Here is a 27,622-nt window from a genome sequence, read left to right on the forward strand (position 1 = left end):
TCTTTGTTGTTTAAATCATTGTTACATCTATTTGCAGTTTCTGGTTCAGTGATTCAGAGAATAATCGTAATATCTCTTGAAAAAGAACATCTCACAATACATACACATTTACACAAATATTTATATTTTCAAATGCGTCGTTACACATGAGATGAACCGCAAACATTAAACCGATAGTGATAAACAAGCCTGGCTTAGAGATTGCTGGGCTTTACTGGTTGTTTAGATCAGTGTTACTATCAGAAATAATTAATAATTATTTATTTAGTTATTAATTAATATTTAAATTAATTAATTGAATCTAACTCATTAAAACCTCATATGGGGCTCCAGTAAATGTAGCGCGCTACGTTTAGGAGCAGGTTTGGTTATTAGCAATAATTAATAATTATCAAAGATAATTATTAATTATTAAAATCAATAGAACATTGATTTGAATCAGTTAGCTTTTTTTTTTAATCCTTTAAATCAATTATCAAAAATAATCATTAATTGTTAACATCGATGAAACATTGATTCAAATTAACACTAGTTTATTGATCATTCAAATTCAACAATCATCAAAGATAATTATCTATTATCAAAATCAATAGAATATTAATAAGGATTAACATTGACGGGGCACCACCCTGGAATCAGGGACTAATAACCAGATAGTATAACAGTCTCAATATTAGATTGTTTTCCTAGGAAAATCGACAATGAATGAAGGCTTGAATCCGAGCGCTGACATCCCGTCAGCATGACACAGGCGTATGCAAAACAAACCAAAACACTTCCCTTTGAAATATAAACAAAGTTTATTTATGCAGTAATATCAATTAATAATTAATACAATGCAGTCATTAACTTCTGATTTACAACTACAAACTAAACAGTGATATGATTAGATATGGAAACCAAATAATCCTTTAACACATAAGGTGTGTGTGTGTGTGTGTGTGTGTGTGTGTGTGTGTGTGTGTAAGGAGGGACATGCACAAAATGGCGGACGTGACTCTCGTGGAGAGTATGTCACGTGAGGCTTCCGGCCAGAGAATATGGCCGCGAATGTGGGCGGAGAGAAACCAGTCAATGGTGTCTACCAGTTTACCGCGTGTATCCGCTTGTACGATAGCTTAGGGACAAAGCTGATCTTTATCACGAAGCTATCTACGAGCCAAAAATGTGTGCGAGAATGTTTGTGAGGGGTCATGTGTGTGTGTGTGTGTGTGTGTGTGGTTAGTACGAGAGAGAGAAAGAATTAAGTGACGGCCCCAAAGCCGGTTTTGCGATCGTGGGAGAGAAAGCAGCTGTTAGTTTATTGCTCAGAGACACGGTGGACGGCTCGTAAACCGTCCCGCGGTCTTTGATTCTTTAATGGATAAACTCCGTTTGCCGGTCTCACCCACGATGGCGGAAATGCACAACAGTCCACTGTGGTTGAACCACAATACAGCAAATCTCATTCGTGATAATTAATACCTTGAGTATTAATTGCAATGAGCGGACTCGGTGGTCCGTAAACTATACAAGCAATAACCTTGATACACAAGAATAACACACTATAATATTCTATCTCTACCCAGACGTAAACCTCTTACTTGAATCACATGAGGACACAGGTAGAATGTGTGTTCATTCGTCCTTTAATTCCGACTCGGTTCCTTGAGGCTCGGGTGATGACGGGAGGCCGTTTCCTCGCTCTGTCGGCGGGCGGTATGGCTGCTGATTCTCGGCGGGCTGGCGGAGAAATCAGTGATGTCGACTTGATTGAAGATTGAAGAGAAATCTTTTATCTCTTCACTTCTGCAGGCAAACGGATGAAGATGCGGATTGCTCAGCGGTCTCCTTCGAATCCGTTAGAGTGTTCGGTGGAACACAGAGTAATCTCAACTTGTCCAGTGAGATGGAGATTGTATGGCCACAGTTTCAAGTCGTACGTTACTTCCTTGTGCCACGAGGCTACACCTGAGAGCAGTGATGAGCTGCGTCTACACACGACGAGCAAAGTTGCTGGAAGCAAATCCCGGAAGCATTTCAGAGGTATTTCTACTCCTGATGATGTCATGGTTGAGGGATGTTCTGTTGTGTGCCTCATCCAATAGGAGTTGAGAGTTCGATCCTTTAGTGAGCAAGGCTTCATGGGATTTGTAGTCTGTTTTGGACTCCCTTTGTTTGATTTTGGCACGGTTTTTATCAGTAAGATTTATGACTTGGTATGTGGGGCTGAGTTAGGTTTTATGACTGTGTTAGGCCTGCCTTTGTCTTCTATCTGAATACATGAGGCCCGACAAGATTAAAGACTGTAGTCTCTGAAAGAGCATAACAGATGATTCCTAACCGGGGGTACGCAAGCAGGTTCCAGGGGGTATGCAAAAAGAATAGGATTTTGCTAAGTTGAACTTATAAAACAAAATAAATGAATACAAATAAAAATAACAGGGATTAGGGCTAAGTAAAAATAATTTGCATTCTTCATTTAACAATTTTGTTATCTAGTTTTAGAATCCCAAGGTTTATCTTTTAATATAAGAAGTTGAATTTGGTTCCGTGCAATGTGTGTCCAAAGATGAGATCCACGCAATTAATTTGTCATTGATTATGTCTGTTTTAATATCCTTTGTTTTTTTTTTTCTGTCAGTTGTTGATCAAAAAACATTTTATTATAATAGAGAACCCGTGCCACTCTGTTCTCGCTCAACCTAAACAAAAGCCGGAACGGCCGGTTTTCTTTAAGAGACAGAAGCGTTTTAGCATTTGTTCTACGTATTAGTGTAAATATTTGTAAATAGTACAAGTTTTGCATGTAAACGATAAACATGCAGGGCTTACAATATATATATATAGTTTGGCCTACATGTTTATTGTTTATACATGTTAATTTAATTTATACTTGTTATATGACCAAAATTTTGAAAAACTAATGATAAAATAAAACTTGTCAAATAAATATTTTTTTCCAATGTTATAAGTTAGAAGATCCCCTGCCCTGTATAATTAACAGCATTAGTCTGTTGTTATTGCACATTTCACGGCTCATTTGGCCTGTTTTAAAAAAACATTTTTTTATTGATGAATAAACGTCATACATGCTATTAATACATAAATTATATTTGTTTTGTTTTTGTCGATGTAGGGGCACTTGAGCCTTACTGATGGTTGGGAAACACTGCTGTAACATATGACACACAGGCATGAAGAGATACTAGTATGGGGCTACTTTTATTACCAGACTGTACATTATCTTGCTAATTGCACAGTTACTTACCAAATGAATACTTAAATAAATGGAAATTAAATATTGGTTTAGGTTAAAATTATTTTAATATCATACAAGAGACATGAAACTAAAACAGCTACAAAGAAAATCCATTGCCTTGGTCACTATATAAAAATATTTGACACAGAATTCTGTGATTGACCAATTAGAAACAAGTATTCCAGAAAGCTGTTTATTGAGAAATGGATAACTTTCAGATTAGTATTTAAAAAAAAATAAAATAAAAAATGAAGAAAATCACATGTACGTAAGTATTCACAGCCTTTGCCATGACACTCAAAATTGAGCTGAGGTGCATCCTGTTTCCACTGATCATCCTTGAGATGTTTTTACAACTTGATTGGAGTCCACCTGTGGTAAATTCAGTTGATTGGACATGATTTGGAAAGGCACACACCTGTCTATATAAGGTCCCACAGTTAACAGTGCATGTCAGAGCACAAACCAAGCCATGAAGTCCAAGGAATTGTCTGTAGACTCTGAGACAGGATTGTATTGAGGCACAGATCTGGGGAAGGGTACAAAAAAATTTCTGCAGCATTGAAGGTCCCAATGAGCACAGTGGCCTCCATCATCCGTAAATAGAAGAAGTTTGGAACCACCAGGACTCTTCCTAGAGCTGGCCGCCCGACCAAACTGAGCGATCGGGGGAGAAGGGCCTTAGTCAGGGAGGTGACCAAGAACCCGATGGTCACTCTGACAGAGCTCCAGCATTTCTCTGTGGAGAGAGGAGAACCTTCCAGAAGAACAACCATCTCTGCAGCACTCCACCAATCAGGCCTGTATGGTAGAGTGGCCAGACAGAAGCCACTCCTCATTAAAAGGCACATGACAGCCCGCCTGGAGTTTGCCAAAAGGCACCTGAAGGACTCTCAGACCATGAGAAACAAAGATTGAACTTTTTGGCTCGAATGGCAAGCGTTATGTCTGGAGGAAACCAGGCACCGCTCATCACCTGGCCAATACCATCCCTACAGTGAAGCATGGTGGTGGCAGCATCATGCTGTGGGGATGTTTTTCAGCGGCAGGAACTGGGAGACAAGTCAGGATCGAGGGAAAGATGAATGCAGCAATGTACAGAGACATCCTTGATGAAAACCTGCTCCAGAGCACTCTGGGCCTCAGACTGGGGTGAAGTTTCATCTTCCAACAGGACAGCGACCCTAAGCACACAGCCAAGATAACAAAGGAGTGGCTACGGGACAACTCTGTGAATGTCCTTGAGTGGCCCAGCCAGAGCCCAGACTTGAACCCGATTGAACATCTCTGGAGAGATCTGAAAATGGCTGTGCACCGACGCTCCCCATCCAACCTGATGGAGCTTGAGAGGTCCTGCAAAGAAGAATGGGAGAAACTGCCCAAAAATAGATGTGCCAAGCTTGTAGCATCATACTCAAAAAGACTTGAGGCTGTAATTGGTGCCAAAGTTGCTTCAACAAAGTATTGAGCAAAGGTTGTGAATACTTATGTACATGTGAGATATATATATATATATATATATATATATATATATATATATATATATATATATATATATATATATATATATATATACACTATATTGCCAAAAGTATTCGCTCACCCATCCAAATAATTGAATTCAGGTGTTCCAATCACTTCCATGGCCACAGGTGTATAAAATGAAGCACCTAGGCATGCAGACTGCTTCTACAAACATTTGTGAAAGAATGGGCCGCTCTCAGGAGCTCAGTGAATTCCAGCGTGGTACTGTGATAGGATGCCACCTGTGCAACAAGTCCAGTCGTGAAATTTCCTCGCTACTAAATATTCCACAGTCAACTGTCAGTGGTATTATAACAAAGTGGAAGCAATTGGAAATGACAGCAACTCAGCCACAAAGTGGTAGGCCACATAAAATGACAGAGCGGGGTCAGCGGATGCTGAGGCGCATAGTGCGCAAGGGTCGCCAACTTTCTGCAGAGTCAATCGCTACAGACCTCTAAAGTTCATGTGGCCTTCAGATTAGCTCAAGAACAGTGCGTAGAGAGCTTCATGGAATGGGTTTCCATGGCCGAGCAGCTGCATCCAAGCCATACATCACCAAGTGCAATGCAAAGCGTCGGATGCAGTGGTGTAAAGCACGCCGCCACTGGACTCTAGAGCAGTGGAGACGCGTTCTCTGGAGTGACGAATCACGCTTCTCCGTCTGGCAATCTGATGGACGAGTCTGGGTTTGACGGTTGCCAGGAGAACGGTACTTGTCTGACTGCATTGTGCCAACTGTGAAGTTTGGTGGAGGGGGGGTTGTGGTGTGGGGTTGTTTTTCAGAAGCTGGGCTTGGCCCCTTAGTTCCAGTGAAAGGAACTCTGAATGCTTCAGCATACCAAGAGATTTTGGACAATTCCATGCTCCCAACTTTGTGGGAACAGTTTGGGGATGGCCCCTTCCTGTTCCAACATGACTGTGCACCAGTGCACAAAGCAAGGTCCATAAAGACATGGATGAGCGAGTTTGGTGTGGAAGAACTTGACTGGCCTGCACAGAGTCCTGACCTCAACCCGATAGAGCACCTTTGGGATGAATTAGAGCGAAGACTGCGAGCCAGGCCTTCTCATCCAACATCAGTGTCTGACCTCACAAATGTGCTTCTGGAAGAATGGTCAAAAATTCCCATAAACACACTCCTAAACCTTGTGGAAAGCCTTCCCAGAAGAGTTGAAGCTGTTATAGCTGCAAAGGGTGGGCCGACGTCATATTAAACCCTATGGATTAAGAATGGGATGTCACTTAAGTTCATATGCGTCTAAAGGTAGATGAGCGAATACTTTTGGCAATATGGTGTATATTATTATTATAATTTATTTTTATTTTTTTTTATTTATTTTTTTTCTCGTTTTTTATTTTTAATAAATTTGCAAAGATTTCAAACAAAATTCTTTCATGTTGTCATTATGGGGTATTGTTTGTAGAATTTTGAGGAAAATAATGAATTTAATCCATTTTGCAATAAGGCTGTAACATAACAAAATGTGGAAAAAGTGAAGCGCTGTGAATACTTTCTGGATGCACTGTATTTATCAGTATTAATACCTTTGGTATTATCCTCCTGGGTAATCAGATTTCACTCACAACCATTTGTTATTACTGTTACCAGCATATGATTCATTTATTTGAAAATTAGGGTCAGAAGAACGATAAGCCGACAAAATGGTGATGGTGACATGAAAGACAGTGACAGATGAAGAGTGCACTCCTAATAGTGTTTTAATTAATAGATAAAGATCTTACAAAAAATACAATATATTTTCTGTAGGGATGCACTCATACCATTTTTAAAACATATTGCGAGTATTGACAAGCTTTACAGAACATCCCATATGAATTGGAAATTTTGAACAGTGCAATAAACTCAAACTGTGAATGGAAACATTAAATGCATATTATTCTTATGTGGGCTGTAATGAAGTGTGACTGTAAGGCATTTTTATCTGCAATTTTTAGTTCTGCCATTCAATATTTATTCTGCCATTTGCCAGTTCCTTTTCTATCTGCCAATTATCACTTCTACTTTGACCTGAATCAATACATTAACATTGTTATTAATGTTATTAACATTAATTTATTTTGGAGCAAATAATTTATCCTTATTGATGTTAAACCTGTTCATTTGGGAATGAGGGCTGACACAGTTTAATCCACATCATGCATTTCTCAAGATTTACTTTATTTTGAGAATTACTAGACATTTCTCAGAACGATTCTCAGAGGTGTTTGCTGATAGTTACTTTTAGACTGTTAAAGCATGCTAAAGCACAACACACTAAAACCCTTTCTGAGAAGTTGCATCTCTAAATCTGTCATCTATAGGTTCTCAAACTTATAATGAAAGTTACTATTTAAATTTTTTTTTTATTTGTTATATACTATTTGTAGTATGTACTTTTTGGGATGAGGCATTAAGAACTTGAAATTGAATAGTTTGAACTTGAATAAAGAACAATGAATCAATTAAGGCAAATAATTATTTTGTATATGCTTAATTACATTAATTTAGAAACAGATGTTTTTTTAAGAAAACGATTGTTAGTTCAGTGGCTGTACCTTAATAAAATTAATTACATGTACGGCTTGCTGCAAAACGGACTCAAGTGGTCTGGGCATTTTTTTGTCTGCCACTGATTTACGGTAAATCATGCAATTGGTACATTTTGCCAGTAGGGCTGCAACTAATAATCTAACGATTCTAATCTAACGATTATTCGACTCTTCGGGTGATTATTTCAATGATTAATCATTAGCTCTTAACCAACTATTCAGCTTGTGCCTCGACTTAAAATTAAACGTGTTTACTAACAATAAAGAGGACAAAATCATCTTTTAAAAATACCTCTAAATGACATTCACTGAATTAAAGGGGAAACATTTTTTTTATTAAGTTTAATTCAGTAAAAAAAAAAAAAAAAAAAAATTCGCTGCAAAGAATCCTATTGTTATCAAGTGTTTTTGTCTTGTTTTCCATTTAAAATTGTCTAAAAATCCTTAAAACAAGATACATTTACTTGAGAAGCAGCATATAAGGTATTTAGATTTGCTTTAAGAAAATGTTTCTTAAAAATAAGTGCATTTTGTATATAAGTGTATTGTTTCACTTAGTTATACTTCTGCGAGTGCAGTAAAGACAAATATATTTATATTCAAGATCTGTTCTCTAAAAGCAAGTCTAAATATCTTATATGCTGCTTCTCAGGTGAATGCATCTTTTTTTAAAGGATTTTTAGATATTTAACAATATTTGTATTTTTTATATTATATTCAACATTCTCAGATAAAAAAAAAAATTATTCTGCAGTATAGCTGCTAAAGTAAATGTATGTTGTTTTAAAGGATTTTTAGATATTTATATTAGAAAACAAGCCAAAACAAAAACAAATCAAAAATGTATTTTTTTACAGTATATAATGGGGCGAAGACTACCCTCTCTCACCTTTTTGTTCACTTCAATCCATCTTTAACTCACAAAAAACAAACTCTCTCTTATTAATAAAGCTGCGTATTGCCAGTTTCCTTCATGATAGGAAATGCACAGTGACATATATTATGATTCAATAAGTCGCAAGCCATCACGTTATAATCTAGCTGCAGCAAGCGCACGCTTGAGGGACGAGTGTCCCCGCGACAGAGTGTACATCAGCCGGGTGCAGAAATAGTTTGTAGTTATTTACATGACCTGCTTATTATTTGAACTTTAATAAAGCTATAACGCATTAAATATAACTGCATTAAAGATGTAACGCTGGCATGTTTCCTTTAAAGACGCTTGACATGCACGTTTTGCTTCAGCGGAGCGGCAGCTCCAGCTCCACTTTTTCCACAACAAGAGTACTTCTGTATTTACTTATTTTGCGATCTACATCACCTGAAGCTGTTTAGAAAGTTTAGAGTGCATCTGGACTGTGAGTTGTGTAATTCTTCCCCTCCTCAGTCAGGCGCAAGCTGCAGTGCTGCTCTCTTGCGGCATCATTAGTTTCATATCTGATCTCATGTAACGTTAAATGAGATCAAACGACTATTCGACAACGAAAATTTTTGTCAATTTTTTTTATTGTCGACGTTGTCGATAACGTCGACTAATTGTTTCAGCCCTATTTGCCAGAGGAGCGACCTGTTGAAGGCACGTTATTAATCCACTCATCCTCCCTGTTAATGCTGTGTATTCAATATCGATTCATATTGGTATATTTCAGTTGAAATGTCCTTTTTGCTTACATATGAAATAAATTCTCTCCCAGCTAATGCATATCAATGTTTTTAATCAATAAATATTATATTATATTGCATATATTATATTTTTGTTAAATTTTTATTGTTTAATTGCATAATATGTACTTTTTACAGACATTGATTTGTTGAGGACATGCTATATATAACTGGTACTGTCTCTTTGAGTAAATTCAGCATTTCTGTAAACAGTGTCTTTAAATTAGCACATGTTAACGAGAGAGACTCAAATGGCTTTATCTCATCTGTGCTATGCCTGATTACAATTAAATGTTTCTTTTTTTTTTTTTTTTATCAACAACTGACTGAAAAGAACAGAAGGGGTATTAAAAGAGACATTATTCAATGGCAAATCGGATTTCGTCTTAGGACACACATGACATGGATCTACTTTTACTCTCAACCCGCAGTGAAATTGTTTTTATTTTTTTGCCCAGCCCTACTCCCCATCATTGCATACCCTGACACATTACTCCCAGCTTACTTTTGCATTTTGAATTAAATGATCCAAGACACTAAAAATCACTTTGCCAGTTGTGTGGGATGGAAGAGGAAGACAAAACAGAACATCTTCCTATATTGTATACGGGCAGGGGTGCCTTAACGCACGGGCTTATACGGGCTGAAGCCCAGGGGCCTACAACTACCATGGGGCCCAGTTCGCAGCCATGGGGCCTATTTTCCCCTATCCATGTTCGCGGCACGTTTAAACGCTTTCAGCGGGAGATGCGGTTGTTGACATGGTGACAGTGCGCAACCGTTAAAGGCATCCGTGTAGTGCATGTTCAATGCAGAGCAGTCCCCCCACCCATAAGTGACAAATGCATTCATTTAGTAGATAGACTGCTATCACTGGTGCCTGTGCAGGAAAGCTGCTGCTCATGATTAAATACCTTGCTGTAACGGTTCCCGCGTTGACAGAATCCATGGCAACCGAACAAACAAGTGTTATTTTTCAAATTAAAGCATTCGTGGACATCTGGATCCTTATAATATAAAAAAAATATATATATATATATATATATATATATATATATATATATATATATATATTAATTAATGATTCCAAAGCACATTTTATTATATGTTGCTTAAAGGTGCAAAATTTTTTGCCAATGTGTAAACGACTTGTAACGCAACTTAAAAAATGAGCCCTTCCCGGACTTCCTAGGTTGCCTATTAAAGCCTGTAGACTGATTTTCATGCGAAGGGAGCGGGTCGCTTTTGCCGGGAAAATCTAAAGGATGTGACATTTATGCGCGCTCCCGAGAGCCTTGCCTCAGACAGTAACAGCTTCTCTTCTGCTATTCAACAGCGACAACAAACTGCAACTCTAGGTAACGTTATCTTAGAGATGGAATCCAGCAAACGTCTGACTCCCAGCACAACACCGACTACTACACAAATTCTGAGTAAGCCAAAAAAAACAACAAAAAGAAAATGTATCTACTGAATCCCGTCTGGCTAAGCGGGAACGTGATCGTGGTCGAGCAAAAACTAGAGTGAACATCGGCAGTGAATTTGATTCCTGTATAAGCCTAACTCCTATTCTAAATATGATATTATGTTACATGTTTATTGTTTAATGCATAATTTATACTATTTACATTGATTTGTAGAACACATGGTAAAAATAGTTACTGTCTCTTTAAGCAAACCGGCAGTTCTGCAAAGATAGGTTGACCAGAATCCTACTTGTGGAAAATGGGGACAGCCCCCTCCAAAAATGAAACTGACGTATCCTTACCTAGGCGCAGATCAATGCGAAGTAGAGGGTGCATCCGCATCTGTAACTGTTGTCACCTTGTACTTTTCGTTGGCAGTAGTTTTTCTCAGTGTGCGCTTGACTTTCAAGAGTTTATCGTAAAATGCAGAGCAGTCCAGTCCAAAATTAAGACGTACGAAAAGCATTGCCTTCATGACTGTTACACTGAGTCAAGAATTATCCGGTGTCCATGCTGCGTTCATTAATGAGAACACACGCTCCACTGATGCAGATGTCCCAGGCAGGCATAAAACAAACTCCACGACCTTGGCTAAGACTCAGAAGTTGATGGTCTTTCTCTTCAGCTCACGAAAAATGTCTCTCCATCTCTCAGACATGGCCATCTTGTTCATGTTCTAATCAATGATGTGACAAGTGATAACGTTTTTCGCGCAAGCCCACTCATCAAAGAGCGTAGTTTCATCAGTCAAACTGAGAGCGGGGATTCTGGAGTAGAAGTGTTCAAGGCTGCTCTGAATGTCTTTCCACTATGGGATGTCTCTCAATAGGGCCCACTCAAGTTTTTCTGTGTTCTCCAATGAGCAGCTTCAATTGTGGAGGTAATCCACCGATTCTGAATAAAAGTTTCTGACTGCACAAAAGAAATCACCCGCTCGCATGTCACCAGCTTCAACCAGGGCATCCAACTGCTTTTTAATGTCAGAGGGTATGAATGATTCCTCCAGCCTGGCCTGCAAAACTTTTCTCAGGTCATGAATGTGCAAAGCAATGGCTGTGCACAACAGCATGATAAGCAAACAGTACTTTACTTGCGTGTACCTTGTCAGACTCTGAACTTTGCTTCACAAAAAAAAAAAAAAAGATAAATAAATAAAAAAAATAAATAAAAAAATAAAATCGCTAACACTTGGTGAGGCACAATTACTTTTAGCAGCATCTGCATGCTTTTTTGTTTGAACATGCTGTGCGATGTCATTACGGCCTCCATGGGCAATGGAAAATCTCCACAAATCTCACACCTCACTTTACTAGGCTCTGTCTGTGACTCCTTTTTTAGAAATGTAACTCTTTTTGAAGATACTCATTAAATGTACATGTACGCTTCCTTGACATTTTTCCAGCCGCAATTTCATCTGTGTGATCTTTCAAACTGACTCTTCAATCAGTTCACTAACTGGACATCTATTGATAGGGGATTGTGATTTGGATAGTTTAATCCAATCATGTACTTCAAATAACACGGTGTGATATAATTGGTTTTACAAGCCGTATCCTTTGCTAGCTTTGATTAGAATACTCATGTGACTGAGAAAGCCGCATAGGCGATAGAGACATTTTAGGAGAGGTGAAATACGGGACAATACAAATGTTTTTCAGAATAAGTCGGGACACTAGAAAAAGTGCTTAAAAACGGGACTGTCCCGGGAAAAACGGGCCGTCTGGCCACCCTACATAAGGAACGTCTGTAAATGAGCATATTAACGAGAGAGGACTCAATTAGCTTCTGTACCTAATCTGTGCTATTCGTAATTAGAATTACATTTTGTATTTTTTGTTTTGTTTTTTTATCAACAATTGATTGTAAAGAACAGAAAAGTTAATAAAGAGACATTATTCAATGACAAATGGATTACATGGATCTCATCTTTGGACACACTTTACATGAAACGAGTCAAATCAAACTCGCATCGCAAAAATGTTTGTCTCATATGCAAGTGATTGAATCCCATTGTAGAGAGTTGCACATGTAGTAAAAAAATGCAGTATATAACAGAAATAGTAAGAGTAGTATGGTGATTTGCTATTCCAAACTTGACTATGCACTTCACTGTCAGGTGCCCCACAAGTTTAATCATGATGTTGAGGAACCTCAGGTTAAGTAGTTTACTCAAAGACACAATAGTGTTGGCTCATTAGCGCCTCTTGCAGGTCTCAAACCTACAACCTATAAGAAAGTATGTTGCTTGTTTTTCTTGATGTAAAGATGCAGACTTTATTACACTGCAGAAGTATCAAAGCATGTTAAGCACTTCCGGTTCGTCGGAGACTATATCCGACCATTCAAAACCCCAAACCTTATGTGCAGTTTGTAAGTTTGCCACCCATAAAGTAAATGAAGGGTTGCTATAGCTCGACTAGTGTTCCTGCAGCTCAACATAGTGCTAGCAACTCCAAGGTCACAGATTTGATACCCAGGGAATGCACATACTACTCAGGGTTCAGCAATAAGGATTTGTTCTACTATCCAGCTGGACCAGTGGTTCAGACATGTACTTGCCCAGGCAACATTTTCACTGGCCCCAAAAAAAAAAAAAAAATTATAAACTTTATTTTTCACTTTACAACATATTTTATGTGCAAATACGGGCACAGCACTGGTCCAATGGGACAAGTTAAAGTTCCGTCAACTTGCGTGAAATTCTGTCACATTGGTCGTCGGCCATCCATGTTGTTGAGCCCTGACTACACCACCACTCAGCATTTAAGAAATCCTCCATTAGGGGAAGAGTTGAGCTCTAATGTTCCTGTCAGACGATATTTACACTTTCTTCCTGTTTCTTTTCCAACATGCTCTCTGTGCACCTAGGAAATTCTCTAAAAAAACCAGCGGGTTTGAAATGTAAAGATGGATGCTTCTGGATCATAGAGCTACTGAGAGTAAGAGAAACCAACCGTGGCTTTTCTAGTTCCTGTGTATCCAAAACTATTAAAGCCAGGAATGTGAAGCTTTTTAAAGTGTCTGCTTGGATTCATAGCCCAAGTACAAGACATTTGAAGTAGGATTACATTTCATGCATTTTAGGAGGGAGCAAATGTTCTTGAAGCTGTTAACTCAGCTCTTCTTCTTTTTCTGACTTCTTTTTCTCTTTTATGAGGCTGCACTGTGGGATGTATAGGACAGACATGGAATATTGGCTGTCTGTGGCTTGCGAGCTGCCGCCTGGTGTCAGTTATGCACACTCTCATGAGTGTATGTGTCCTGCCACCCATATGGAGTGGAGCCACCATGTCTCATCTCCGCTTATGAGAGCGTTTTTTGTTCCATGGGTTGTTACCCATCATACAGTTTGCTCACCCCATGTGGCTAGTATGTATTTAGATGTAACAATAAATAGCCATTTTCTTTGTCCATGCTGTTTGTCAGGGCCTTCGCTTGAAATCACGGGGACCAGGACAAAATTATAAGGGTGGTCACCAGCCCCCATACAATTAGCAGTGAAAAGACATGTTTTGTGGATCCACCTCTTCACAGGCTCTTGGAAAATGTTCCCATTTGTCTCTCTTTAAGTAAGGCCCTGATGCTTGCCCATCTAATCTCCACCTGTGCGCATTGGCTGATCAGCTTGATAATTATAGCTGAATATTTTATTTCTAAAGTAGTGGTCAACTGATATAGGTTTTTAAATGGCCAATGCTGATATTGATATTTTGAGTGCAGGGTGGCCGATGTAATACCAATATACAGTATAAGCTATAACACCATTCAGTGATCATAAATGATACCTATAAAATCTGGAAATTAAATGTTAACGTATTTTACCCAGTATTAACTTAAAAAAAACATTATTATGTATTTACATATATATATATATATATATATATATATATATATATATATATATATATATATATATATATTTTTTTTTTTTTTTTTTTTTATTTATTCATTTATTTTTTCATTGACAAAGCTGTAGGTAGATACTGACACAAGCCAGAATGACCACTTGTTGGCCGCTAATCTCAAAATGGTCAAATATCCCCTATTAATTGGCCTGTATGATATTTTGGTCTCATGATCACTATTTTATAGAGAAAAATATATATTGCCAATTATGGGTTTCTGGTTTGCTTGATGCCTTCATTAGGCCATAACCAGGACTCAGCTACTCACTCATCTACATCACGCCTCTCACAGATGCCTGATGCCACCAGCTGCTGTAATCCAGAATCATTCTTTCGTTTCTTAGCTGTGTATGAGGAACATGTAGTTTTTAGCAAGAATGAAGATACTTCAGGAGCAGATGGAGGTTGTGCTGATCCAAAACCACTCTGAAGAAATGACAAAGCATTGCAACCAAACATGTCATTCATGCAGTGTTTTGCCAAAATATTCATTTTTGATTGGCAGCCCTTCTTCTAATTTCCTACTGCTAGATCCATATTGGAGTCCACTTCTCAGGGAAAGAATCAGCAGGAACCTGGCTGTACGATATTATATTAATATCCAAGTAGTGAAATAAAAATATTGCAATTCATTGTTTAGTGTATTGTGTTTCTAAACTGTGATATATTGCAATCTTTTACTCACTTGTTTCACATTCATCTTCATTGGACTTCTTTGCACAACAAGTGCTAAACTTCCTGCTTCATTGTAAAGTCATAGAAGTAGCACAGATCATCAGTAAAAAAAACAAAACTGCATGTTCAACATGACATGAAAACTCTTGCTGTATGGAGGATCTGTACAGAAATCCTGACAAATAAAACAAGATGTAGCCCTATTCTTAGGCCACATCCACACTAATACGTTTTCGTTTGAAAATGCATCTTTCTCTCTATGTTTTGGCCTTCCGTCCACACTGAGACGGCATTTTTGACAGCAAAAACTGAGCTTTTCGAAGACGCTCTCCCAAGTGGATACATTTGAAAATGACATCTTTGCATTGTAGTGTGGATGGGGAAGATGAAGATATCTGAAAATGATGATGTATTTGTTGTCATGTGACAGTCATATGATCCATTCAACCCAAAACAATCAAGATGCTGGCCCACATTGTAGCGGCATAATTGTGCATGTTATTCACTTTGAGAACATTATTAAAGATAAATATTACTTGGTACAACTTCACAATGCATTCCTTCATAGGCGACACAAAGTTTACTCGGAATTAATGTCCGGCGATGAAACACGAGGACAATTGCATTTCAGACTGTACATGGAATGGCAATTTTTCGCATTCGCAGTAGGGGGATTTAAGCCTTTTTATATGTTTTAGTGTGGATAGACAACTTTTGGAAAATACTAGAAAACAGTAGTGTGTATAGAGAGTATTTCGAAAATGCCATTTTGAATTGTATCCAGATTAATGTGTATGTAGCCTTAGCCACATCCACACTAAGATTTTTTGTGTTTGAAAACTCATAGTTTTGAAAACTCAATTCTTCCACTAAAAATGTAGTGTTTCGAAAACGCTCTACATTACAGCATACTTTGGAAAATGTTGACATTAGGAAACTGAGCTTTCTTAAGCCCGTTCACCTTGTCACCAACTTTGTCACTGGATGTTGCTAGTTTCTGTATTCTGTATCGTTAGTGGCCGCTCTAACGTTATTGGTCGACTGCACAACTGGCCATAGCTTTAGAAATGTGATCACAAATTAGATATATTGCAAAAAACTAAGATATCATTCTTATTTGACAATGAATCATTTGTTTTGCCACTAAAAATGAACATTCTGCAGAGGAAAGTATATAAACAGCAGCAGTGCTTAATGTAGCATATCATTAACAAGAAAAATGATCTATGAATTTGTGAATCAATCAGAATGCCAAATTTTCTGACACTGCTTTCCATGCATAATCATTTTTTATTAAATCCATATGCCTCTTACTGACACCTGTCTCACATCACCACTGTGCTCTCGAGGCAAACAAGATCAAGGACTGTTTCATCCTGATGGCCACTGGAACAAATGAAAAATAAATCGAAAGAGAATGAACCTTAACATTATAAAACTAAATTGAAGAATTTACGCATAAAACACACCTAACATTGTTCATCTCAAGCACAACTGTTAACACCCACACCATAAACTATCAAACAGTCATGACATTTGAAATATTCATGAATGAAACGGTTTACTTACATTTTTGATCAGGTTCAAAAAATTTTAACTGCCCAATTCTTCAATAACAGTTCCTTTGCAAAGCTTGAATCATATTTTGTCTGTTCACACGCAATCCATGCTGACATGAGCCGAAAGAAATGCACATACATAGTCCAAAGAACGGTGAAATTACGCACATACATACTGAAGGCGCACATCACCGAAAACACACTGAAACGGTCAAAGATGTAGGGCTTTACTGGTTGTTTAGATCAGTGTTACTATCAGAAATAATTGATAATTATTTCTTTAGTTATTAATTAATATTTAAATTAATTATTTGAATCTAACTCATTAAAACCTCATATGGGGCTCCAGTAAATGTAGTGTGCTACGTTTAGGAGCGGGTTTGGTTATTAGCAATAATTATTAATTATTAAAATCAATAGAACATTGATGAGAATCAATGTTAGCTTTTTCTAATCCTTTAAATCAACAATTCTCAAAGATAATCGTTAATTGTTAACATCGATGAAACATTAATTAAAATTAACACTAGCTTATTGATCATTCAAATTCAACAATCATCAAAGATAATTATCAAAAATCGATAGAATATTAATAAGGATTAACATTGACGGGGCACCACCCTGGAATCAGGGACTAATAACCAGATAGTAAAACAGTCTCAATATTGGATTGTTTTCTTAGGAAAATCGACATCCGAAGAATATCGATTTTCAGAAAAAAACAATGATGGAGGCTTGAATCTGAGCACTGACATCCCGTCAGCATGACACAGGTGTATGCAAAACAAACCAAAACACTGCTCTTTGTAATATAACAACGGTTATTTATGCAGGAATATCAATTAATAATTAATACAATGCAGTCAATAAACTTCTGACTTACAACTACAAACTAAACAGTGATATGATTAGATATGGAAACTAAAATAATCCTATAACACATAAGGTGTGTGTCTGAGAGTGTGTGTGTGTGTGTGTGTGTATAAGGAGGGATGCGCACAAAATGGCGGACGTGACTCTCGTGGAGAGTATGTCACGCGAGACTTCCGGCCAGGGAATATGGCCGCGAATGTGGGCGGAGAGAAACCAGTCAATGGTAGCTTAGTCTGAGACAAAGCTGAGCTTTATCACGAAGCTATCTACTAGCCAAAAATGTGTGCCAGAATGTTTGTGAGGGGTCGCGTATGTGTGTGTGGTTAGTACGAGAGAGAGGGAGAGAATTAAGTGACGGCCCCAAAGCCGATTTCGCGATCGTGGGAGAGAAAGCAGCTGTGAATTTATCACTCAGAGACGCGGTGGACGGCTCGTAAACCGTCCCGCGGTCTTTGATTCTTTAATGGATAAACTCAGTTTGCCGGTCTCACCCGCGGAAATGCACAACAGCCCAATGTGGTTTGACTACAATACAGCAAATCAAATTTGTGATAATTAATACCCTGAGTATTAATAATGAGCAGACATGGCGGTCCGTAAACTGTACAAGCAATAACCTTGATACACAAGAATAACACACTATAATATTCTATCTCTGCCCAGACGTAAACCTCTTACTTGAATTGCATGAGGATGCAGAATGTGTGTTCATCTGTCCTTTAACTCAGACTCGGTTCCTCGAGGCTCGGGTGATGACGGGAGGCCGTTTCCTCGCTCTGTTGGCGGGCGGTACGGCTGCTGATTCTCGGCGGGCTGGCAGAGAAATCAGCGACGTTGACTTGATTGAAGAGGGAAGAGAAATCTTTTCTCTTCACTTCTGCAGGCAAACGGATGAAGATGCGGATTGCTTGGCGGTCTCCTTCGGATCCGTTAGAGTGTTCAGTGGAACACAGAGTAATCTCAACTCGTCCAGCGAGATGGAGATTGTATGGCCACAGCCACGAGGCTGCACCTGAGAGCAGCGATGAGCTGCGTGTACACATGGCGAGCAAAGTTGCTGGAAGCAAATCCTGGAAGCATTTCAGAGGTATTTCTACTCCTGATGATGTAATGGTTGAGGTGCGTTCTGTCGTGTGCCTCATCCAGTAGGAGTTGATAGTTCGATCCTTAAGTGAGCAAGGCTTCATGGGATTTGTAGTCTGTTTTGGACTCCCTTTGTTTGATTTTGGCGTGGTTTTTATCAGTAAGATTTATGACCTGGTAAGTGGGGGCCTGAGTTAGGTTTTATGACTGTGTTAGGCCTGCCTTTGTCTTCTATCTGAATACATGAGGCCCAACAAAGACGTCCATTGTCCATCGTCAAAGATGTCCATCATCAAAGACATCCTATGTTTACATACACCAACAATTAAAAATAGCACAGATGGGGGGCCTGGGTAGCTTAGCAAGTCAAGACGATGACTACCACCCCTGGAGTCACGAGTTCGAATCCAGGGTGTGCTGAGTGACACACGCTTCTATAGTAGAAGGAAAAAACATTTCAGTTTATCAAGTGCTGAAACTTTGCTTGTTGCAGAACAATCTGAAATAATATTAAACATTGTAACAGTCACCTCTTTGCAACCTGAAGGTGTTAAATCTTTGTGACACCTGCGCTAAAAACAATCTAGACAGCGCAACGAATGAAACAGAACACGGGTGTCTCGGCATGCAGTTTTGAAACCTGAAGCTCTTATTAACTTGAAAAAGTGTCTAAAAATGTGCAGGTCCTGTGTGAGACACTGAAGAAACAGCGAGACGTGGTGCAGCAGTCAAGGAAGTTCGTCCAGCACGTTTACATAAGAAAACAATGAAAAAAGAGCAGACGCGCAAAAACATGTTCGGTTTGAACGGTCCCTAACTCATCTGTTCGCGCATATCTGTGAGGAGAGCGCGTGTGCGAAACAAGTTCGGACGGCCTGTATATTTTTCCATAAATTACAAACCTGAACCCAACTTGAAAAACTGGACCATCCAGACCCCGGCGGTTTCTAACATGAACCGCTCTGAGAGCGCTGACAACAGCATATTCGCATGTGTACCCAGAACAACATGTCACCCCTCGAGCAGTTGAGCTTTCGTACCGGGGCGTTGGCCCCCAGACCTCTTGGGCCCCACACAATTGCGTGGTGGTTAAAACCGCTACTGATGACAGCAGTGGCTGAATGAAAGAGAATTGCTTCTCCCTTTCAGAGTTGTAACTTGACACTGCATCTTTTAAAAGCAGCACGAGATATGTGTCAAGCGGTCACAGATGTCAGTCTAGTGCTTGAATATATTAAAAAATAATCCAAAATAGTCCAGATGGGTCCCCTTAGGTGTTGTTTGGAATAGTTAGCCACGGAAGGCCTACTCTCTTGACTTGAATTGTGCGCCACTGGGCGGGGCCAAGGGTGGGATGACGTATGTTGTGGAATGTGAAAATACAAATAAGCAATGTGTTGTGACATCATTAACACAGAGATTTCAAAACGAGACATTTCAGCAGGGTGGAAACTATAAATGTTCTTTTTAGACTGGGAAGGAAGTTTTGAGTTCTGAAATTTCCAGTATGTTTTTATAGTACAGTTACCTCATATATGTCTAAATATCAAGGAAAATTGTGTTCTCCATTTCATGACCCCTTTAATGTTAACTAAGTCATTATTCAGTGCATCTGTTGTATTTGTATTTGTTTGATGAGAAAAGAAGCCATTTTCTTTGTCTGTATTTAACAGATAGAGGACTCACCTTATTTGTTTAAAAATACTGAGTTTACATACTACATTTAACATATTCTGTTTTGTTTGTTATTTTGCAGTGTCCCTGTTTTTCATGTTTGTTTGTTTTTCTTATACATTAATATAATAACAGCTACCTTATAATATTATTCATGTTTTGTTTGCATCCAAAAGACACAGTTCATATTGCTTTTCTCTTGATTTCACATATGTGACCATAAGGTAATCCAAAAGTAATAAAGTACTGTTTACATTACATTAGGTTACTGATTATACATTACTTTTTCATTGGGGTAATTGGATTAGATTACTGATTAAAGTTTTACTAAGTAATCAGTATTTGTAACGGATTACATTTAAAAGTTACTCGCCTACCCTGTCCATGTACTGTATGTGATTTCAGACAAATGATATAGAACATAGAGTGATTTCTGCACTCGACTCCAGTCTCTCACAGGGGACAGTCTCTTCACTTATATTGGTAGTTGCTGTGTGATATAGGTCTGCACTTGCATAAAGTGAAACTTTTCTTATTTTTGTTGTGACTCTTGACACACCCACATTCTGCCGCCAACGGTTACTGTCGCTCGTGTCGCCAGAAGCCGCCAGCTCTCATTGAAAATGGTCTCCTGTTGCTTTGTGGCTGTGAGTCGCTGACAATGGGAAACAGGGCTTTTTGGTCAAATAGAAATAATTAAAAGTTTGTTAAACTAATACTGCAGTAACTGAAAATATTGCCACTAAAAAATTGATTCTTAATGTTAGATAGAACATTGATACTTTATAAGATCATGAGGTGAAATCAATCATTGGATCAAAGATGGCACAAGCCCAGTGGGACTCTGGTTTGAAAATTCTCTTTATTTTAAGAGAAGAGAGGTGTGCTCTCTTTCTTTCTACATCTTTCTCATTCTCCAATGAGGAACAGCTGATGGATTGTTCTTTATCGGAGCACGTGTGACACTTTATTCAATTTGCCGCCTCTGCTCACGTGTCGGCGTTGTGGCCGAATGATTAATGTATGGTGAATATGATTTCGTCTGGCTGACAGTGATGATCAGATGGTGGTCGTTAGCAGGTCTGAGAGGTCCTGGCCCTAAGTGAATAGTCCCATTCTGGCCTGTGTGCTACACACCACTCTGAGCGGTGAACTTTCCTTAGCGCCATGAGGATCTGTATGCAGGCGTGTGCGCCGACATGGTTTTCTAGCTTCTGCAGTGCAGCTGGCTGCTGTAAATATTAGCTTTTCAAATGAACGTGGCCACCCTCAGATATTCAAAGGCAGAAATTGAGAAGCGTGTTTTTTTATTTAGTTGTCTGGCACCCTTTTCTAAACCAGCAGCAGACAGCTTGGTTACGTTCGACAAACATACGGTAAGCAGTGCATTCAGCCTGCATCTTCTAGTGCTGGTGGTTTTGGACTGGGGTGAAGGGGTCTGTGAGACCAGTTTCACAAGGGCATTGGGTTCAGCTCAATTACACAAATATAAACAAACACTCAGTGAAGAGATTCGAAAATAACAAGCTAATAAACCTGCCCCCTCCCAATGGCACATCATAAATTGACCCTCAGAGGTCCAAAACCTGCCTCTCTGTGTTTGTGTGTGAGTGTATTTATGATATTTGTGTGTGAGTGCGACAGAAGGAGAATTCAAGAGTTTTGCTTCTCTGTGCATGTGCTTCTGAGTGTGCTTTTGTGCTTGAATGTGTGCATATTCTAAATTTGGCTGCTTGTGTGTCAAGCCCATACATTTTACTGAAGTTGACAACTTAATTTTAGTGTTTATTTTTTGCCTGTTTGCCAGTTTATTGATAAGTAATAGTGAGAGAGGGGTCACTGTGATATTGTTCATTAAAACATGTTCCTGGATCGTTGTCTTTTGTTGGACTTGGAGCAACTTTCCTATCAAAGAAACAAAGTCCTATCATCATCCTTATCCTTAACCCTAACCTACGCCTAAAATCAGAGAGAAATAAATGGTTGTTAAGAATGATGTACAAGCCTTTCCTAACCCCAGCCCTATGCCTAACCCTAAACCTACCCTTTTCCTGATCCCTGAAATTCGATTGGTTGATGAGAATGATGTTTCTGGACCAACAAGGGTTTCCTACTTGGCAAAATCAAGGTCATCGTGTGGGAGGAGACAGGAAACGTTGCCACCGTGCTACGTGACGGAGCATGAGCACTACATGTCATGCCACGTCTTCGATGAAGTGAATAACTTTGAAGTCCTTGTATCTATGTGTATCTGTCCTTTTGTGCTGGGCCCTCATGCTGAGGTTTACCAGGATCCTCCAGTGAGGTGCAGGGCGTGTGCCTGTGCATCTGAGCTTGTGTACGTCCAGGAAGGGCTCAGTAATCCAGTGCCACCACAGGCATTCTGAAAATGAAGAGCCCCTGAAGAGTTGTGGAGAGCACTGTCACTTTTTCCACCCCGGCAGGGTGGAGAAGAGATGGAGAGATGGAAGAGCAGGAGAGAGGGAAAGAGCCTCGATGGTTTCAGCGGTTAGAAAGAGAGAAAAAAGAAGCTGTCCACTTGTTGTGTCATTGGCACTTGAACCTCAAATGCTTGCCACGAGGCATGACGAAGAGATGAACCATTGCTGCTATTCCTTTTTTTCCTCCTTTTTTTTTTTTTTTTTGTCGTAATTGAGGGTCAGGATGAAGAGATGGAGTTTGGATGTACTAGCTCAACTGGCATGCTCTTCTGGGATATCCCAAAAATCCCCTCCTCAACAGGAAGCTTATAAAAATTGACAGTTCACAGGCTACAGCATTAAGTGAAGCCAAAGGGATGCACCGACTAGAGCGGAGGCTTGAACGGTGTGGTTTCCAGAGCTGAGTGAGCACTAGATTCCACGTGTAGTGAAGCTCTCTTTCACTAGAGTATTTCAAAGTGGGTAGGGCAGAGGGTGAGAAAATGTGTAAAGATATGAGACAATGCAGCTTGGGTGTGTATTAAGTTCACTCAGAAAGGATACCTTTAAAGGTGCTGTAAGTGAATTTTTCATGGAAAGCTATATAAAAAAAAATGTCATACTTCCTGAAAGATATTAATGAAATAAGTGTCACGAGATATCTCACCAGTCTCTGTGACAGCTCCAGACTCAATGAAACAAAAACAAAAATGTGTCCGTGGTCCGCGGTCTCTGACGCTTTCTGCCTGTCAAACATTTTGCATGTTCTCATAGTATTGTAGTTGCAGCAAATTATTGAGGTTTACTGCCATTTTTATGCTATGTTGTTCATAACAGTTGTCAGTTGAGGGCGCTACTTTGCTGCTGTTGTTTTTGTCACCCGTTTCTGCTTGATATCTGTCTCAATAAAGCTCATTTGTTATCTTTGGAGTGCAAGGTTTTGGAAAGAGGGGGTGTGGCTAATCCAACGACTCCGCTTGTGTAAATTCTAGAACTGCTAAAATTGTTTACAGCACTTTTAATGTCTTAATTTCACACCTGCCAATTGCGAGGGAATTGAGAAAATTCACTGCCCATAAATGTTTCTTACTGGCCATGAAACTGTACTTTAAATGAAACTAAATTATTTTTTATTAGAATGTATACTGTAGGCTATATTTTTGTCTATTTTGAAATTGTTTTTTAATTATTTATTAATATTACTGACAAACAGTACAGGTCATTGTGTCATATTTTGCAATAAACGTAAAATAGATTGATCCTATACTTATAATCAACAACCTAAAATCTATAGGCTTATATATTCCCATCGGTTTTTATTAAATTACATTATTCACAATGCTTCATGGGATTGTAGTTTGTGCCCTCATGAAAAACGGTATACAGCCTTGTACCTTTGTCTTTTTGCCTCAAAACCAAATTTGTGATTTTGTGATTTACCTCGGAGCTGGTTAGCGTGGTTCATGGCTTAGAACTCTTTTATGGGGGATTTTATGAAAAGTCTATGGAAAGAATGAATGGGAAAAATACTTCCTGAACCCAGATGGCTGAAAAAGTGAGCGTAATATACGCAAAAATACGCCTTCTTTCTATGTAAATTAGGCTCATTATAGATTGCGCTTTATTCAACTCTGTTTTCCTGGTGCAATAAACATCACACTAGCAAGCGGTAAAATGAATTTTTTTTAAAAGTGATGTTTATGTACATGTTCTATCCATCAATGATCGAATGATGTAAAACAGCGTTATAACCTGGCATATATCCAGATGCACCGTGTAGTCATGTGCACTTAGGCATGTTAAAGAGGTGATTCAGGTGTCTGGATCAAGGTACTGGAGTGATGCTGTACAGTCCCGGGAAAGTGTGTTAGATTACAGTGGTCTGCTGTATCCTCTGCTATATAGCACTCAGAACTAGGGCTGGGCAATAAAACGATATCGATATTTATCAAAACAAAATAATTTTCGATATTGAAGATACACTATTGAGTAATTTTTGATATTTAGCCTATTTTCTGCATCTAGACGATCGAATCAGGTACGTGTCGCCAAAAAACGCATGCATTTCTGCAAATTTTTACACAGAACTAGGTAAATGAATCACTGTCATGAAATCAGCTGGTTAGAAAGTACTAGCAGGCAGCCCTGCTGTCATGGAATCCGGCAATGAGGCCCAGTAGCCGCTAGCTAGCAGCTAGCTATCCGGCTAATTTAATACTGTTGTGTACCGAACAAGACAACACTGACAATGCAATACAGCTATTGACTGAACACAACAACATCTATGACAGCAACACCATTGCTGTTTATTTATGCACTGTTTAGTTAAACGTTTTTTGATGTTCCATAGCGCTTTCACTGACAAGAAAGTGTTGGCCAGTTGGCAATTCAGCTTTTCATGCATTACTGCCACCTACTGAGCTGTAGTGTGGAGCATCACAAGAAAGTCTTTCACAGTGCTGTCAATCATCAGCTGAAGATGATGAAATTGGCTAAATTTAACCAAAAAGAGGTCACACACCTTTTGTAGGATTAAATCTTAAACTGAGTATACTTTAAAGGTAGCTTACCCTCTGGAGTATACTTGTAAACAAAAAGTTAAGTTTAATTCATTCTTAAGGTCAAACAAACATGTGGAATGCCGTTCAACCCCATTAATGGTATGAAATGTATTGTGATAAATATCAATATTGAGCTATATGAAAAAAATATTGTGATAATTTAGCCATTTCGCCCAGCCCTACTCAGAACCACCCCACAAGATCCAAATCACACCGTGCAAATTGCGTTCAGCACAGGTTTTATGGTGCACTGTTGCCTCATTTTCATAATCCCTTTAGTGAATGGGGTGCTAAGCCAGCGCAGACAGTGGGTGCAAATAAGCTGCTGTTCATTCTTAGGGAATTCCGTCCTCAGTCTCTCTGTGAAAATGTGGAATTCGGTGAAAGACACACAGTTCTGTCCCTCATATTTGTTCGTTTTGGTGGATTGGTTGTTAATGCAAAGAATACATTCCACATATGCGTCTACACATGGAGTTCTGGAGGGCAAAAACACTTGGACGTCCTAGATAAACTTCTGATGGTAAATTTTCGACTGAGGTTATAGAGGTCAGTAGATGCGCAAGTATCTCCTTTGATTTTAAGCGCTTGTGTCACTTACATCGTTAGGCTATCATTCTTACAATTAAATTTAAACTGTACTGTGTTTTATGTTACCGTTCCTTATAATGTTACCTTTCACTGACATTTAAGTCAGTTTACTTTTCTTGCCAAAGCAAATTTTACTCAAATTTGTCGCTTGCCCAGTGTTAATTTTGGACTATGCGGTTACTGTATCTTTGTAAGCCTCTTTTATTCACTGTTTTATCTTTCTGTTTACTATGCATCCCTCTGATCAAAGTCTACCTGGAGAAGAGCTCTAATAAAGTGAGTCTGAATGTGCTTCTGCAGATCAGTAATTCTCTTTCTCATTCTCTCTCTCTCTCTCTCTCTCTCTCTCTCTCTCTCTCTCTTTCGTTCACACACTCACTCTGCTCTTTAAATCTCTTTCCCCCGGACAGCTCTCTTCCACTGATTTTAATGTAGTTGTTAACAGCTTGCGGTGGAGCGGTTTGTGTGGCTTTGGTGTCAGTACGCTCACAGGCTGTTGGGTAGTGTCGAACTCTGAATGAAGGAGTGTAGAAACAGTCCAGTTCCTCTGGTGAAAGACCTGCCTCCCTTAACTAATCCATCTCTCTCTATCGCATATGTTCTCTCTCTCCTGAGCATTTTTCATTGGACAGTTGTCTGTGAAGTGTTGAGGGAAGCTTGTGATTGGTTCGAGGGATTTTAGGCTATTTTAGAGTGGTTTAAAAATAGAATTTCTTAAGTTTTCACATGCAGCCAGTTACAGTATCTGCATCCATGATCAAAATACTGTTCCCCTATGGAAATGCTTCTAGTACACCTGCCAATGTCTATAGTATTGTAAAATTAAGCTGTGTAAACCATGTAATGCTACGTCTAGTCAAGCAACAGTATTATCAAGGAAAACAGAGCCACTCACCGGCATCCTGACAGACTGTTTATTTGAATAATTACTTGAAATGTTTGAAGGAATATTTACTTAATTGAAAAATACGTGAAGGTTACATGCCATTGTTTTAATTTAATTGGTTAATATTTTAATTGTAACAATATTAGACATATTACTATAATATATATTAATATTTATCTTTTAAATAAAGTGTTAAAAAAATTTGTTCAATAGCATGTGGTATCGAAATTTGAATGAAGAATCTTGAAATTTCACTGTTATCGACTACCCTACTTTGATGGTCAAGTTTTATGAGTGTTTTTTCTAGTGCTGTGTTTGTTTAGTCTCTGTTGGATCTGACTGAGTTGAGGCAGTAAAGCACTGTATGTTTTCACACTGTAGCCCCTATGCTGAATACTGCTGTGTTTCAATTCTCTGATCTCTCTCTCTCTGTCTTTCACTTTCTGTTTTGTTTCACACTCTCTCTTTCTGTCTCCGTAGGAGTCGTAAGATTCAGATCCGGAACATTCCTCCACATCTACAGTGGGAGGTGAGTGTGTAACTGCTCAGGCAGTGAGAGCAGTGTGTGTGTGTGTGTGTGTATGTGTGTGGTCAGGACTCTGTCTGTATCCTCTGGGCTGCAAATACATTAGAGAATGCCCCGCCCATATACACACATACACTCCCTCTGCAATGACATCCATGTGGATCTGTCTGGAGAGTATTCAGCCCTGATCGTCCCAATTGTAAATCCTGATTACAATCACAGCGCTGACCCACTTGCACGTTTTCTCTGTTTAATTCCGCTCTCACACACTTGTGCCTCTGTGTTCTGCAGTGTGCTCTTGGCTTTAAATTGACATGTATTTATTCTATAATTAACTTAAATAATTCACTTTTTGCCACACCTGGTAATGGATGAGCGTATTGATCAGATTAACTAGTCTTAAATATTTCTTAACGGCTATAA

The 27,622-nt window shown here is 38.9% G+C and overlaps 1 protein-coding gene across 4 annotated transcripts in view; it reads left to right on the forward strand.

The window, feature by feature from the left end:
* LOC127447188 (insulin-like growth factor 2 mRNA-binding protein 2) overlaps nt 1-27,622 on the forward strand; it is a 102,666-nt gene that overhangs the window by 36,438 nt on the left and 38,606 nt on the right. For all 4 annotated transcript variants that reach the window (XM_051708838.1, XM_051708837.1, XM_051708836.1 and 1 more), the window contains exon 3: nt 27,154-27,202. In XM_051708838.1, coding sequence (XP_051564798.1) covers nt 27,154-27,202 — 49 coding nt within the window. The remainder of the gene's footprint in view (nt 1-27,153; nt 27,203-27,622) is intronic.

This window comes from Myxocyprinus asiaticus, chromosome 10 (assembly GCF_019703515.2).
Source record: "Myxocyprinus asiaticus isolate MX2 ecotype Aquarium Trade chromosome 10, UBuf_Myxa_2, whole genome shotgun sequence".
Lineage (NCBI taxonomy): Eukaryota > Metazoa > Chordata > Actinopteri > Cypriniformes > Catostomidae > Myxocyprinus > Myxocyprinus asiaticus.